The sequence below is a fragment of the Centroberyx affinis genome, unplaced genomic scaffold (assembly GCF_046629955.1).
Source record: "Centroberyx affinis isolate AG114_WGS23_722 - 3 ecotype Tasmania unplaced genomic scaffold, CSIRO-AGI_Caff_v1 ptg004765l_1, whole genome shotgun sequence".
Classification (NCBI taxonomy): Eukaryota; Metazoa; Chordata; class Actinopteri; order Beryciformes; family Berycidae; genus Centroberyx; species Centroberyx affinis.
The window spans coordinates 1-14,774 of record NW_027282310.1 but is presented as its reverse complement, the minus strand read 5'-3'; the positions used below and the strand labels follow the sequence as shown (position 1 = coordinate 14,774).

Here is a 14,774-nt window from a genome sequence, read left to right as displayed (position 1 = left end):
ATTTCAAGACGAAGTGAAAGTTTTGCATCTAACGCTAGTTAGTTAACCTAGCTAGCTGGCTACAACGTGACACAGCCAAGCTAAGTTAGCTAGCGTTAACAGAGTTAGCTAGTTAGTTAGTGTGGCACTTACCATCATGAAGTAGAGAGAAGAGCACACCAAGTATCGACATACGACGCCAATCCATCTTTCAAGAAGGCCAAAGGTAAAATCTGTTTGACAATTTTTCAGTAGTTATTTATCCAAAAGCTGGTGGGTAACGTTAGTTGAAAAATTCAGGATAGCTGTTTGTCAAAGTTGTAAAATGCCGAGTACTTTTGATTTGAACTCATGGGCATTTTCATTGGTCACTTTTAAGATGCTGCTGCTTATTTCATGGTAACGGTTGCCATGGTTTCCAAGCGTTCCCTCACCATGATGATGTGATGCTGCTTTTGTGCTTTTGACATTCCATTGATAAAAAAAAAATCATCCATCATAATAATTACACTGACATTTCCTATTTTAAATAAAGGCAGATCTGCTCATACAGAGATTGTACTAAACATCAGAACACAACACAACCAGTGTTAAATAAATTATCTTTATTATCATAAAAGTGTTTTTCTACAAACATGGGCTTTGATCAGGATACAAAAGGATTCTCAAAAAATGAACACAATGTTTTGACATACAGTAATATGGCAGTGATAATATGACAGTTTTCTTCTCCCACCTGCTTAGTCTACTCCTCAACAGTGAGTACACTTAAGATAGAGAAGTAGAAAACCCAAGACATAATGGATAACAGGAAATTATAAGTATCCTACTAACTTCTTCATTCTAGTTCAGTCATTGAACCACTACATTTTGTCTTCATGTACCCAGTTGCATGTTGAAGTTTTACTTTAATTCTGAAGTTTTACTTTGACCTTTACATACTGTAGTAACAGGTTAGGGTACTGTTTAACTGAGTAAAACAAACATGATGTGCAGTTGCAAGGGTAACAATCAAAAGACATTGGTCCTGTTGGTGCATTTGGTGATTCTAAACCTGGCTGGAAGAAATCATGCTCTCTCTCTCTCTCTCTCTCTCTCTCTCTCCACACACACATACACTTGTATTCTGTCCCTTCAGGTTAGGTAACCTTCATCAGAACACAGTGAGGGGGTTGAACTTTACCCTGTTAGGAAGTCTACCAGTGATAAGCTGTAGTACCTGATAGCTCTGTTTGTTTGTAAGCGTGTGTGTGTGTGTGTGTGTGTGTGTGTGTGTGTGTGTGTGTGCGTGTGCGTGTGCGTGTGCAAACCTGTATTACAACCTATTGCTAAGGGTTAAGTGTTAAGAAACAAATGTATGGATGTAAGTAAAAACTTGAAGGTCCTAACAAATATAGTAATACAAATGTGTGTGTGCAGGTCGATCACAATACTGACAGTGTCTGCATACTATTTGTCTGTGTGCGTGTGTGTGTGTGTCCCATAGACCCTTCTCATTAGCCATGATGACTGATTACTGATTAGCTGCCAGAAAGCAATAAATGGCACTGATTAACATACAGAACAGGTGAACATGGCCACAAAACAAGTCCACTAATCAGTCATTGCTATTTTTCCATTCCTTTTGGTTACACATCAACAACACAGTGGTTTCATAGTGCTAAACCCAATGGAACAGAGATGCACAGTACAGCTCTTCATAGTGGACTAATATAAAATATAAAATCAACAATGTACAACAATCACTGTCTACGATCAGGAGTTTCAGTTGAACTCAGTCACTTGAAGACCGGCCTCCTCCATCCAAACCAATCCCATAGACTTCAATGTAAAGCCAACAGCTCCAGCAGTCCCACTGAACACCTTATGGCCTGTGTGCAAACCAGCACAGTGTGTGTAGTGCACATACTGTGGCACCATGGTGTGAAAAAGGCCGTAAACATATATTAAGTAACCATATTAAGTAATTAAGACATACCAAACAACATAAATAATTAATGTTTCTGAGGCCTACTGCATGAATCAAACACATCATACACTGCATACTAGTTTCCCTCAGAAATAGTTACATGTCATGGTGGAAAGGCAAACTGCATTTAGACCATGTGACTCTAAAAGTCTCCATTGAAAGACTAATGTAATACATGGTGGCAGGTGATGCATCATGAATATTCAGTAGAGGGGGAAACACTGTACAACCATGCCAAGGTCTGATTTATATATATTAAAAACTATATATTAAGAATGGTTTTGGGTTATGGTCCGTGTCGCTCTTCAGTTCTACTGGAACTCGGCTAAAATGGTGTTGTCCTGATGCTTCTTCTTTGATGAAGGTGAGGATGATGAAGGTGAGGACGACGTGACGGGCATGAGGGTGACGCTGTAGAGGTTGGTGATGAAAGCCTCCCAGCCGCGGCGAAACGCTCTGTCCAAGGCCTGATGGGAACGAGAGGGCAAAGGTCAGCAATCTACATACATGATGCAGAAATACAGTATATCAATGTGTTAGACCTGGAAACTATCAATACACCTAATCAGAAATTTATCAGTAAATTACATCCCTATACGTACATTACACAGTACCATTACAATTCTCTAGCATTGGAGGTAGTTGTGTGATGTTGGGCTGCATCACTGGTAAGGAAAATTGAGATTTGGGGACATAACTTGGTTTCGAGATCACCTTGGTTACATGAAAATGTCACTCAGCTATATTCCATATCTCAATTCTACGCCCCCCAAAAAAACAGCCACTGGAAAATTGGGGATATTCTGTTCTGGGTTCACTTTCTATTCTATCAGCGCTATTGATTAAAACAGTTGGGGAGATTTAAGTGGCAGCCATGTTCGCTCTGCAGGCCTGCTCCATGGGGGTTGCTATAGTAACGGGTGATTCTATGCCAGTCAATCGTTAGAGTGTCCAACACTTCTTAGCTCTAGAGCCCATATTGCAACCTGAACAAACGGTTTCTGTCAAAGGCTCTACACCAATTTGTTGATGCGAATGGGCATTTCGTGTTCTGCAAATGAACTCAGGTTCTTTGGTGTGATCTCCCTCTAATCTCATAGGAGAGGTCAGACTCAGACCAGGAAGGAATGCTGGCCAGAGGGTGGAGCTGATTGGTTAATAGCAGTGGAATGTTTATGGTGTGGGTTTAGTAGGCGGGTCAACAGTCCCGCACTCCGTTCCGCTGATCGAGGACACGATAGACGAGGCACAGGAATGTCACCTCTGTGTGTGTGTGTGTGTGTGTGTGTGTGTGTGTGTGTGTGTGTGTGTGTGTGTGTGGAAACGGAAAATGTTCAGAAACACGTGAATAAGGTAGAAGTACATGAAGTACGCAAGTGTAATAGGATGGAAAACATTTGCACCAATCTGCTCCCTAGGTGTACCAGCGCACCTGTGCAGCTGGTCCACTTAGGAAAAGCCGGTACTTTCTGCTTGGTTTTTTCATGACGTAAAGGAAAACAATCCTATCAGAGGTTGGCTAATGCGTCGGTGACATGCACAAATGGCCGCTGTACTTTGACCCTAATGGTAGGCTATTATTAGGGTGATATAAAAGTTTCCATGGTGATTAATTGCTCAGTGTACAGTATGCAGAAGCGGCTGTATCCGTGGAACGCAGACGGTGGAACTGGAGAGGGAACTTTACCCCTCTGTTCCACTGAGTCTGAGAACTCAGTTATGTAACCTTGAGGGGTTTAAAGTTTAACCAGGTAGGGTAAAGTTTAGTTATGGTGTGTTTGTGTGTGTGTGTGTGTGTGTGTGTGTGTGTCTGTGTGTGTGTGTGTGTAGATGTGAGTTATAGAAGCAGAAGTCAATTAAAGGTCTTTCTGTAACATGCTGATACAACAAATTGATAGAAACAACATAAGACTTTCTCTCTCTTTCTCTTTCTCTTTGCATTTTCTCTGTTCTTTCTGTCTCTCTCTCTCTCACCTTGCGGTAATTCTTCAACGTGTTCCTCTTCACCACCTTCATCCCCTCCTCCTGCTCTCTCTTCATCCTCCTCTCCTCCTCTCCCACCTTCTCCTCCTCCTCCTCCTCCTCCTCCTCCTCCTCCTCTTCTCTCCCTCTCTTCTTGTCTCTGATCAGCACCTGGTCGTCTGCATCCTCCCGCACCGTGAAGTGAACGAGCGCAGCCTCCGTCCCTCTTCCTCCTTCCCCTTCCTCTTCCCCCGTCTTCTTCAGTCTCTCCACCTCCACCTCCACCTCCACCCTGGTGACTTCCAGGACGGGGCTGTCGGTCCTGCTCTCCGTGCCCAGGCTCGGCCTCTCCTCTCGGGGCGCGTCCTGCTCGGTCTTGGCCTCCCTCTGCTTCCTCCTGGAGCTTCTCCTCCACCTGCTGCTGCGGCGGCTGGGTTTCCTCTGGAGGAGAGTCTCCCCGTCGTCCTCCATCATCCCCTCGTTGAAGTCAAACATCCCCGATTCCTCCCTCTCTCCCGTCCCGGAAACGTGCGGCACGCTCGGGGTCGACCCGCTCACGACCTCCGTCCCGTTCCACCCCTCTTCCGCCTCTGTTCCTCTCTCCTCTTCCCTCCCTCCGGCGGCGTCGGGCTCATCGAGGCGGCCGTAGAAGCCGCTGGATTTGTCCAGGAACTTCGGAGCCCGGATGGAGCTGCGGACAGAGCTCTTCCTGGAGTTCTTGCCAATCGTCATCTTCCCTCTTTCTCTCTCTCTGTTCACTCTCTTCTTTTTCTCTTTAACACACTTCTCCGCGCTCACCCCTCAGCTCTTTGCTCTCTCTTTCTCTCTCCCTTTTTCTTCTTGTGCTTCGCAGCTCCTTTTTTTTTCACTTCTGAAAGGGAAGGGGCAAGAGAGATTAGTTTAATGCCATTATATAATTATGCCTTCGCTCTCACACACACTCTCACTAATTCCATAGCTGCCGGAGACTTTCATATAAGTCAAAGGTCAGGAGAAGGGATGGATGTTGGATAAAACAGGAGATAGGACAGGAGAAGAATACCGTGAAATGAGACCATAGATGGTAGATAATATTCTAATGCGTGTGTGTGTTTTATCTCTGTGTATCTGCTACTGTGGATGGTACAGTATGTACTACAGATCTGCAGCACAATATGTGGGTTAGAGTGACTGTACAAAGTTCACTCCATGTTACATGCAAATGTAAATGTAGTCAATAGCTTTTCCTGTTGTTGACTCATCTACTGTGATCATCTAAAGAGTTTACTGTGAAAGAAAAGAAGTTAATGAAGTAAAACAACAGGAGTCAGTTGGAGTCAGTGTTATCAGGGTTGTGATGATAAGAATATGTCAAAGCTGAAGACACAATGTTCTTACAATTGAAGACACACACACAACACACACACACACACACACACACACACACTGAGTCAGACTTTGACACTGAGCTAACCTGTTGGACACTGCACAGCTGCCCAAATCAATGACTTCATGTTTACCATCTATGTCAATGTCAGGTTAACGGCTGGACGGTCGTCAATAATGTTAAAGAGGACTAGCACTGAATTCACATATGCACTTACTTTCAACAAATATGAGAACAGACCCACTCCAAGCAAACTGGTTCTAGACTTAAAGAGGGGTTATTAAAATTCCTCCGTCTATCCATTTGCACTTAACTATAATCTTGTCATCAGGGAACCCACTAGAAACAGGTCTGCAACCCATATTTAAAGAAACACTGGATTATGATTTTGAGCTCTCCTGCGATTATCTAAATTCCACTTCTACAATCCGTGGACATTTATATTATTACAGTCAGCCCACATGCTTATACAAAAACACTCTTTATACTCTGTTCTTTCATTCTTTTGTAAACTAAAGCAACCGACAGACTACAACATCCATTGTGAGAGAAAGAACTGAGAAAAGAGTGACTGTTCACACTTCAAGGCAACAGATTATATAGTGCGCTACATGTACATATAAGATATGATAAGATGGCACTTTATTGATTCCCTTTGCGGAATACTTTTAGGTTTATATTTAAATGTATATAGAAAACAAACTTAACTAAATGACTGATAGGGTAACAGGCAGGTGACAGAGTGAAAAAATGAGTCACATACAGGTTTGAAAGGATGAGAAGACATGAATGTGAGAAGAAGCAAGGGCTTTAATGTGAGTTTTACTAAAAGCAACTTAAATTCATATGTACATGATATTTAAAGTACCCTGAAAGGTCTCCAACAACAAAAACAATTTAAGAGGAAAAAAGAGAAAGTCACAAGTCTTACCTGATCTCTTGCTGTTGTCTGCTTTCCCTCTGTGTGTGAGGACCGGAGTATCTCCTGTGTGTATGTGTGTGTATGTGTGTGTATGAGTCTCTTTGGTGTCTGAGCTCAGGATACACCCCTAACACACACCGTCACACACAGACCCTGCCTGGACCTGCATTTCTGTCGTCACCAAAGCAAATGCACACACATGCAAACGAATGCAAGGAAGCACTCTCTCTCTCTCTCCCACCCTCTCTCTCTGACCCTGACTCTTTCTAGTCACACATTCTTGACCTCCTTAAACACACATTGACTTAGAGATAAAGTTGAGTTCTGATTGCAAATCTGTAACACAAACAACACAAGAGAGATAGATGGAGGGACAGAGATACACGTGTCCACACACACACACACGCCCACATACATACAAATACACACTCAGCAACACTACTAAGGACTAAACACTTCAACTCACAAAACATCTTACCATCAGAAGCAAACATCCTATTCTGTATCAGAGCCTGTCATTCAGTAACAATATCAGCTGTCACAGATAAGCCGATAGCAGAGCAGTGACTTCAAGCCTACAGGTTGACTTGACTGGGATGTTTTCAATGTAGAGGTCATTGTGCCTGTGGGTTTTAAACTGACACTCAGTATGTTAAAACCAAAAAATCATGAGGCGTTATGGTGACCCAGAGAGCTAAATTGTATGTACTTGTTTTTTGTTGCATGTCACACTCTCCCTGACTCACTCTCTCCCTTATAAATTATCTTTTTTCTTAAATTGGCGGCCATTTTGAACATACATCTCAGGGTAGGAAACAGAGAAAATACTGCCCAGCTTTTTCCTACTGTTGTGTAACAACTATCATACAAATGTCAGGTTTCAGACATTTATCATTTCACAGATTCCCCACTGAAAAACATATTAGAAACAAATGTACCACAAGAAGTTAATATATTTGGTTCACTGTAGGTAGCTAAAGGAAGCTAGCCTAGGTATGCTAGCTAGTAGCTAAATAGCTAGTAAGCTAGCTAACTTCCCTGCTAAACTTAAGCAGTTGTAGTTGTTGTTCCTGAGATTACTAGCTAATTTGACCTATTTAGTCTAACTTAAGTCCTCGCCTATGTGTTGAAGTTATCCCAGTTTTATATATAAATGCCAATCTTCCTTCCCTGAGTGTAGGCTAACACAAATTCAAAATGGCCGTCGTGGGAATAAGGTCAATTCTATGCTATTAATATTCACTACATTAGCCAACACATCAGTCTTCACTGATATGCACACACACTGGAAAGTATGCATATATACAGTAGATAAAATGAATTGGTCACTGAATGTTATCCTACTGTTTGGATAGTAAACACTGTGTCTGGGTGGGACAGGGAGTGGGAGCTCAAACTGTGTGTGTGTGTGTGTGTGTGTGTTAGATAATTACCCCATGTCTGTTTTTCTAATGTCAACTTCAGGATGTACTCTCCCATCTGCAAGTACATGCACACACATATACGTATGTGCATTTACGTGCACACACTGACACACACATGCACAAAACAAAGGAAACAAAAACATCTAGGCCACACACACACACACACACACACAGATAGATGGAGCATAATAAGTGTTATTCAGAGAGTGAAAGCATGACAGTGTAGCTGATGATACAGTTTTAAGATTACAGACAGTAATGAAACGACCTTCTACTGTCACAGACTTGTAATAAAATGTACAAGAGGAAGAGGCAGACAGTCTCGGCCACCTCTACAAATATGTGTGTGTGTGTGTGTGTGTGTGTGTGAATCATCGGGGATCAAAGAAGGTGTGTGTGGGCTTTATGACCTTAGCTCCTCTTACTCACCTGCCAACGCACCTACATCTTATAAGCCTGTGTGTGTGTGATGAGGTACATTCCATATATAGTCATTCAGCGGGCGACTTTCCTCCTGAGAGGGCGTAACACCTGTCAATCAAGCAGGCTTGTAAAAACCCCAGCTGTGTTGAGGTCGGAGAAGCCCCACCCCCATGAGATAATAAGTAGTGACAGTACCGGAAGCCGGGAGAGGGTTGCCATGGATACCGTCAAGCGGAGACAAGTTACGGTCGGGCACTGCAGCCGGGCAATTAGCGCTGACTGTGATGTGGCGATGCTGTGGGCGTTTGTGTGTCTGAGCGTGGGTAAGAGAAAGAGAGGAGAGAGAAAGCAGGAAAGAGAGGTGAAGAGAAAAGAAAGGGAGAGTCGAGAAACCTGAAATAAATGGAGAGATGGAGGGAGAAGGAAAGCGAGGGGGTGCAGGGAAAATGAATAGAGGTAGAGAGAGAGACAAAGTGAAAGAAAGAATGACAGATATGACACATCCACCGAGAGAAGTCTGTAATCCTGATGCCAAGTCATATACTGTTAAGGTATAGAGCTTTGCCTGAGGCGGTCCCATCATGTGACCCGATCCAGTCAGACAGAGAGCAGGTGTGCTGGCTGGCTGACTGCGTGTTTGAATAAAGCAAACCAAGTCGGGGATCCAGACAGTCGTTCAGTTCATCACTTGTGTCAGCGTTTCTTCAACGAGGGGTCAGAATCCAACGTGTTGCGAGAGAACTAGTGGCCTGTTTTAATGAGCCTGGATCTGAGGGTGAAACAAGGCAGCAGTCAACATGTCGTCCCCCATGAAGGATGAAGTCCCTGTCTGGGCCAATCAATCAGTAACAAATATGTCACCTTGTTCTGAGGTGTAATGGTAGTTACCCCTGGGGCCAATCGGTGTCATTTCCCCAAGTTTTGTCAAAATCAGGTCAGTAGTGCTGAGATATTGCATGTGACACATGGATGAGTGAACAAATGATATAGTGCCTCCCTTGGGCTAATTCAGTGTAATTTATATTATTTATATGTGAGAACGCAGTGGTGAGATGCATCATTCCCCCAAGACAATGACATGCATCATTCCCCAAAGTTTCTTCAGTGGCATTTGAGATGACCCATAGTCCCTCTCTCGATTTCATCATGGAAAACAACTAATGTTACTTCATTTTGCCTGAATTGGAACGGGGAATGTGGAAGATATGGGAACAGAAGGCAACTAGACTGCTTCATAATCCTCCAGTTCCTCCTCTGCCTCTGTCTACAGTTCTGTTGCATTTTATCCAGATTTCTCCTCTTCAGCGATGACACATCAGCACCTGTAAACCTAATAAACCCAGTCTGAAGCCTGTTCTATGTAGAAAATGTCCTTGTTGTACACTCTGTGCCTTGGGAGATCAGTTGATATTCAGAAAAAAAAAAACATCTGTCACATCCTCATTTCAGCATTAACTTACCACTAATGTCTACATGCTATATCCAAAACATGTATTTTTAAGGACGTTATTAAACACTGTAATGAGCAAGAATGGATAAAAAGTCTTCTATGTATGGGGTGTAAGAGATAAAGAAAGGCGTCTTAAGAAAATTTGTGACGTGACACTTGCCACTGAAACACCCAAGGAGAGTTTGTAGGAGGAGTACTTTTGGATTTGGCTATAAAATAAATCCTAATAAATTTCCTCCATTTTGCCTGCAGGCAGTTAAAGAGCAAGGTCGAAAACAACTAGACAAAAAAAGAACCATTAAAAAAAGAGACACTGATAAAATGTTTTAGATTGTTTTGTTTTATTTTTCAAGGCCAGAGACAGACAGTTAAGACTCTATCACATTGTACAACGTAAAGAACAATATCATAATAATAAATACATTATACACCAGGAGAGAAAGGACTTAACAGGCACTAAGAACACTGAAGCAGGCACTAGCTGTTTTTACAGTATCATACAACAGTAGCTGAGGAGCACTTGTTTTATTGTTCGTGTTATTTTGCTGTTTGTTTTACCCACTTCTGCAGCTGGTCAAATGCCAAGGAGGTTAAATCAAGCACAGCTCAAGTAGTTCAATTTATATCTGAAGCTTTTCTCAAATATACTTTTGAACCACTGCTATAATGTACCAGGGATTTCCTGCATACTAGGCAGCAAATTCAAGTGTTTATATCCGACCATCTAAATATGGAAAATGGACCATGTGTTCTGTATATCTTTATTGCGTAAGGCATTTGTATGAGTTTCTATAGTGTCTTTTCCTTGCTTAGGGCTTCTGAATGGATTCCACAAGCCTTATGTTTACTTCTGAAGGTTACTGCACATTCTTAGCCCTTCCCTCCACTGGGAACCTCTTTTTTAGAAAGCAGTACTAAAAAGATGCATATGGACAAAGCGAGACTAGCACTTAACGCTTTGAGCTCTGAAAACATGCTCAGCTCTCACTGCTGTCGGGAACACGCAAACATCATTTCATTTCCACCGAATTCAAGTCAGCGCAATTCCCTACGAATGACGCAGGCAGCCCTTTGGCCAATCAGTAACAAGGCCTTAGTTTCAAAGTTTGAAATATTGACCTTTAATTACAGCGCCCCCATTAGGCCAAACACTGTCATTTGTAAGGATAGCTGGATGTGTGGAATAAGTTGCGTGTCAATGGGACTTATGATGTAGGAGTGAGGGCCTTTCAAATTTACACTGCCAAAATGCATCATCCCTCCAAGTTTCATCAAAGATGGACCAGTGGTGTGACCTGTAATTATTGTGCCCCCATTGGGCCAATCAATGTAATTACTGGAACACAGTGCACAGATGCATCATCTCTCCAAGGTTTGTCAAAATCAGACCAGTGGGACAGAAGGAGACAGCCCAATCCATATGTAATTGGCCTGATGGGGGTGCTATAATTAATGATCTTCATTGTGGAGTGTGTGTGTGTGTTTGTGTTCAGGGGCGTTAACAAGAAAATGAAGCCAGCGCTTTAGAAAGAGAGGTACCCAGTGGACACATAACCTTAGAGAGTCCTCAACCAGGCGATGTAACCTCAGTAAAACCAAGGAAAACCCTGATACACACACTAACACACAGTCAGCACAGATGCAGCGACACACTCACTCGGCTCACGACTCACACCGTCCGTTTACTGTAGCTACAATACACACACATGCGCGCGCACACAGGCACACACGCTTACTACCAGCCACAAAACGACACAGACAGGCATGACCGGGTCCATTTAAATATGTCGCCTCTGACAGACGCTTTTATATTTACAGTATTTACAACCTAAGAGTTCCATATACAGCATCAAATAACAGCAGAGTAACCTTTACACGGTATGTGTGTGTGTTTGTATGTGTTTGTGTGTGTGTGTGTGTGTGTGTGTGAGTGGTGTGGGGGTGAATAACCTTTTAGGGGTGTTGTCATTATGTATCTTGTGTGTATGTGGGTGTCTACTGTTTTTGTTGGAGACAGTTTTTTGACTTCATGTTCATTCATACTTGGTGTGTACATATACAGTACATGTACGTGTGTGTGTGTGTGTGTGTGTGTGTGTGTGTGTGTGTGTGTGGGGGTGTGGGGGTGGGGGGGGTGGGGGGTGGTAGCCATTGTAATAGGCTCCCTACCATGTGTCTATCCAGTGTATGTATGTAAGTAGAAATGTAAGTAAATTTCTAAACAAATCCTCTTGTTGATGGAGCAACAATGCAGCAGCAGTACAGCGAGCTTGCAAGAAGTGGGACTTTTACAATAATGACAACTGTAAGGAGATAGCTGCAGTTTCTGTGTGTGTGTGTGTGTGTGTGTGTGTGTGTGTGTGTACTTCAGACCTCCACTGCGGTGTCTGAACCCAGTCCCTGAGCCTGCAGAGCCTCCTCTCTCTTCATCTTCGGTTTCTCTGTCCGTGTGTGCCACACCAGCACCTAGAGACACACACACACACATTTTAGCCATAAAATATGTACACTCAAGTGCAGGCAAGTCCATTTTTGAAATCAAGTCCAACCCCACTGCTCGCTTTCTCCGTAATCTCTTTCTCAAAAGTTTCTACGCTCTGCACACGTTGAATGCTACACCAAAGAAGACCTGATGTGCATTTTGCACATTATGGCCTGGGTTACCCTCCCAAATAGAGGATTTGCAGATTTGATGATTTTGTCACTTTTCAGCTGAGCTACATCTGCTCTAAACATAGGATTTGACAAAAGTTCTTCTCCCTCCTCATACCTTAGAACAGTTGTCTGCCTTGGGCTCCAGCTCGTCCATGGTGACCAATCCCTGAAGGAAGCTGCTTTCCAGGAAGCCCATCGGTGCATCTCCGTCGAAGCAAGCGTCCGGATTTTCCAGGACCAGTTTGAGGGAGACGGCGAAGCCGGCCATGTCCAGAGGGAAGGGGCGACTGGGGCGCCAGCCGGTGTGGAAGCGCACCACCTTGGAAGAACGATTAACACCACAAGTAAGACTTCAGTGCTTGTATTGGTAATACTTGAATTGAAGTGGTGCTGCTCATAAGGTAATACAAGGCATCAGTGCATTATAAGCACATTATGAGTGCATGATAATTATTATAATTTAAGCATAATAGTAAACACAATGTGGAAACAATTTAGGGATCTGAATACTTCACAGAGCAACTGTATAGCCTAGTTAACAACATGATAGTAAAGTGAATTCTCTGATGTTTGTCTGACGATAATATTGTAAGAAAAGTTCATCTATGCCTCTAATGGGCTTAGAATTTGCTTGTAATGCATCACAGTGAATTTCAAATAAAGTGCTACCTTTTTTTAATGATATTATGAGACATTAAGACCCAATTTACATCTGGCATTACAATCCCAATTTAGATACAAAAAAGATAAATAAATACATACAATTGAAAACCCTGCACACACCCTTGCAACCTGAATACCTTTGACAAAAGGCACTACAGTAGCAGGTTGGGCAGCAAATTGGCCTAGATTAGATTCCTATTGCTCTGTAACCTGACGCGCCAGATGGTTTGTTACACAGAACCATCTGGAAGTCGTCATTGGAAACTGTTTGGAAAAGGGCAGGCACTTTCAAAAAATACTTGGCAGGTGATTGGCTGAACCATCTGTCTATCACCGTCTATCACAGGCTAACTTAAACCAATCAGATCAACGAACCATATAAACAAACTCTTACCGAAGCCAGTCGGGAGTTCAGAAATAACTGATGTTATAGCAGCATCTACGCTAGCCTCTTTAGGAGCCGCCATTGTTGTGAACGAACAGTCGCTTCTCGCTGTCGGCACACCTAAGCCACGCCCCTAGCTGCCCTCATAGGACGCTGATTGGTCCGCACCGCTGTGGTTCGGCCACAAACGCATAACTTGAAGCCTGGCAAGATGGATTCTCGCGTGATCGTGATCTCGCGAATCCAGCTGCCTCGCAAGGTAAATTGCTCTGTGTAATTTGGCTAATAAAGTAATGTTCTCCTTGAATGAAACAAAACTCAGGCTCTTCAACTTTATCAACCTGGGCCAAAGCAAAAAAAAACAAACAAAAAAAAACAGTTCATGAGAATACATTACAAGGTACCCACCTTTCCTCCTTCAACCACAGGCCTCTCGTACCTCATCCCTCCAACCAGCCCCACCGGCCACACTGACACCCGCTGGGTGCTCCTCATCTGGGAGGAGGGGGGAGGGGAGGGGAGGAGAGGAGAGTGATGAGGAGGTGGAGGACAGGAAAGAGAGGGGAAAAGAGGTAGAAAAAGATGTGAGGATTATCAATCACTCAGCTATTCTTGGCATTAGCTGTTCTTGTTTAGTCATGGCTCATTAACTACTCACACTCATTCATACACACACACACACACACACACACACACACACACACACACACACACACACACACACACACACACACACACACACACACACACACACACACACACACACACACACACACACACACACACACACACACACACACACACACACACACACACACACAAACTGCTTCTTAAAAATAGCTGTAGACTTTGTTACTGACATCAGTAACAAAGTAAATCAATCTCTGTTGGCAGTCTGCCCCCTGCTGAGCCACATAAAGACACACATATACACACACAGACACACACACACACACACACACACACACACACACTCCAACACCCACCTCTTCAAATAGCTGTAGGCTGTATGTGTTATCATCATCAGCAAAGTAAACCACTCCCTGCTGGATGTCTGCCCCTTGCTGAGCCCTTCTGTCCTCTCTGAGCCACCGTAGGCCCTCGTTCCTCTGCTCGGCTCCGCGAGGCTTCAGCCAGCTGGGGTCACCCTGGGGTGTCAAATGAGCGTTCAGATTGTGGCACTTTCAAAAAGCTGTTTTGTTCAGCAGGAATGCACAATTAATAGAGACAAAAAAAATAATGAAATTGCAAAGAGGCTGTAAATCAGAGGGAACATGCTGTGATGACATGCAGATCTTTGCTTGATAAAAATTCAAGAGGAAATTATGTGGAAAGAGCAGTATGATTTTGTCCATATGGTGAAGCCACACACAAAAAACTTCTGCCGTGCCAGTTAGCATCATACTTTCTACATTCCCAACCTTACTGGGAAAACACAGGATGACCATAGTAATGCTGATGTTGTAAGTGTCATGTCATAAGAGCTTCAGTTTTGAAACTGTAGTTAAAAGGGCAATAGAAATGACCATAATGTATCTGTGGGGGGTTGATATGGTTGTTGAGCAGCAATAATGAC

At 43.2% G+C, this 14,774-nt stretch overlaps 2 protein-coding genes across 2 annotated transcripts; both read right to left on the bottom strand.

Annotated features, from left to right (window-relative positions):
- Nucleotides 1-567: 567 nt before the first annotated feature.
- LOC139666004 (uncharacterized) lies at nt 568-6,259 on the bottom strand. Its single transcript, XM_071545079.1, has 4 exons — nt 6,208-6,259; nt 4,469-4,781; nt 3,923-4,420; nt 568-2,415 (listed from the first exon to the last, which is right to left on the bottom strand). Exons 2-4 carry the CDS (start codon nt 4,640-4,642, stop codon nt 2,260-2,262), a joined length of 828 nt encoding a protein of 275 aa, XP_071401180.1. The 5' UTR covers nt 4,643-4,781; nt 6,208-6,259; the 3' UTR covers nt 568-2,259.
- A 5,421-nt stretch (nt 6,260-11,680) lies between these two features.
- Nucleotides 11,681-14,346, bottom strand: LOC139665997 (galactosylgalactosylxylosylprotein 3-beta-glucuronosyltransferase 3-like; the record flags this gene model as incomplete). Its single annotated transcript, XM_071545071.1, has 4 exons — nt 11,681-11,961; nt 12,266-12,469; nt 13,607-13,693; nt 14,185-14,346. Coding segments are annotated over 4 exons (552 nt in total), but the record flags the coding sequence as incomplete, so codon positions are not given.
- Between the last annotated feature and the right edge of the window lie 428 nt (nt 14,347-14,774).

Coding starts and splice junctions, on each gene's coding strand:
- LOC139666004 (XM_071545079.1), bottom strand. CDS start 4,642: ATGACGATTGGCAAGAACTCCAGGAAGAGCTCTGTCCGCAGCTCCATC. Junction 4,421..4,468: donor GGTGGAACGGGACGGAGGTC/GTGAGCGGGTCG, acceptor GGGACGGGAGAG/AGGGAGGAATCGGGGATGTT. Junction 2,416..3,922: donor CGTTGAAGAATTACCGCAAG/GTGAGAGAGAGA, acceptor CGTTCCCATCAG/GCCTTGGACAGAGCGTTTCG.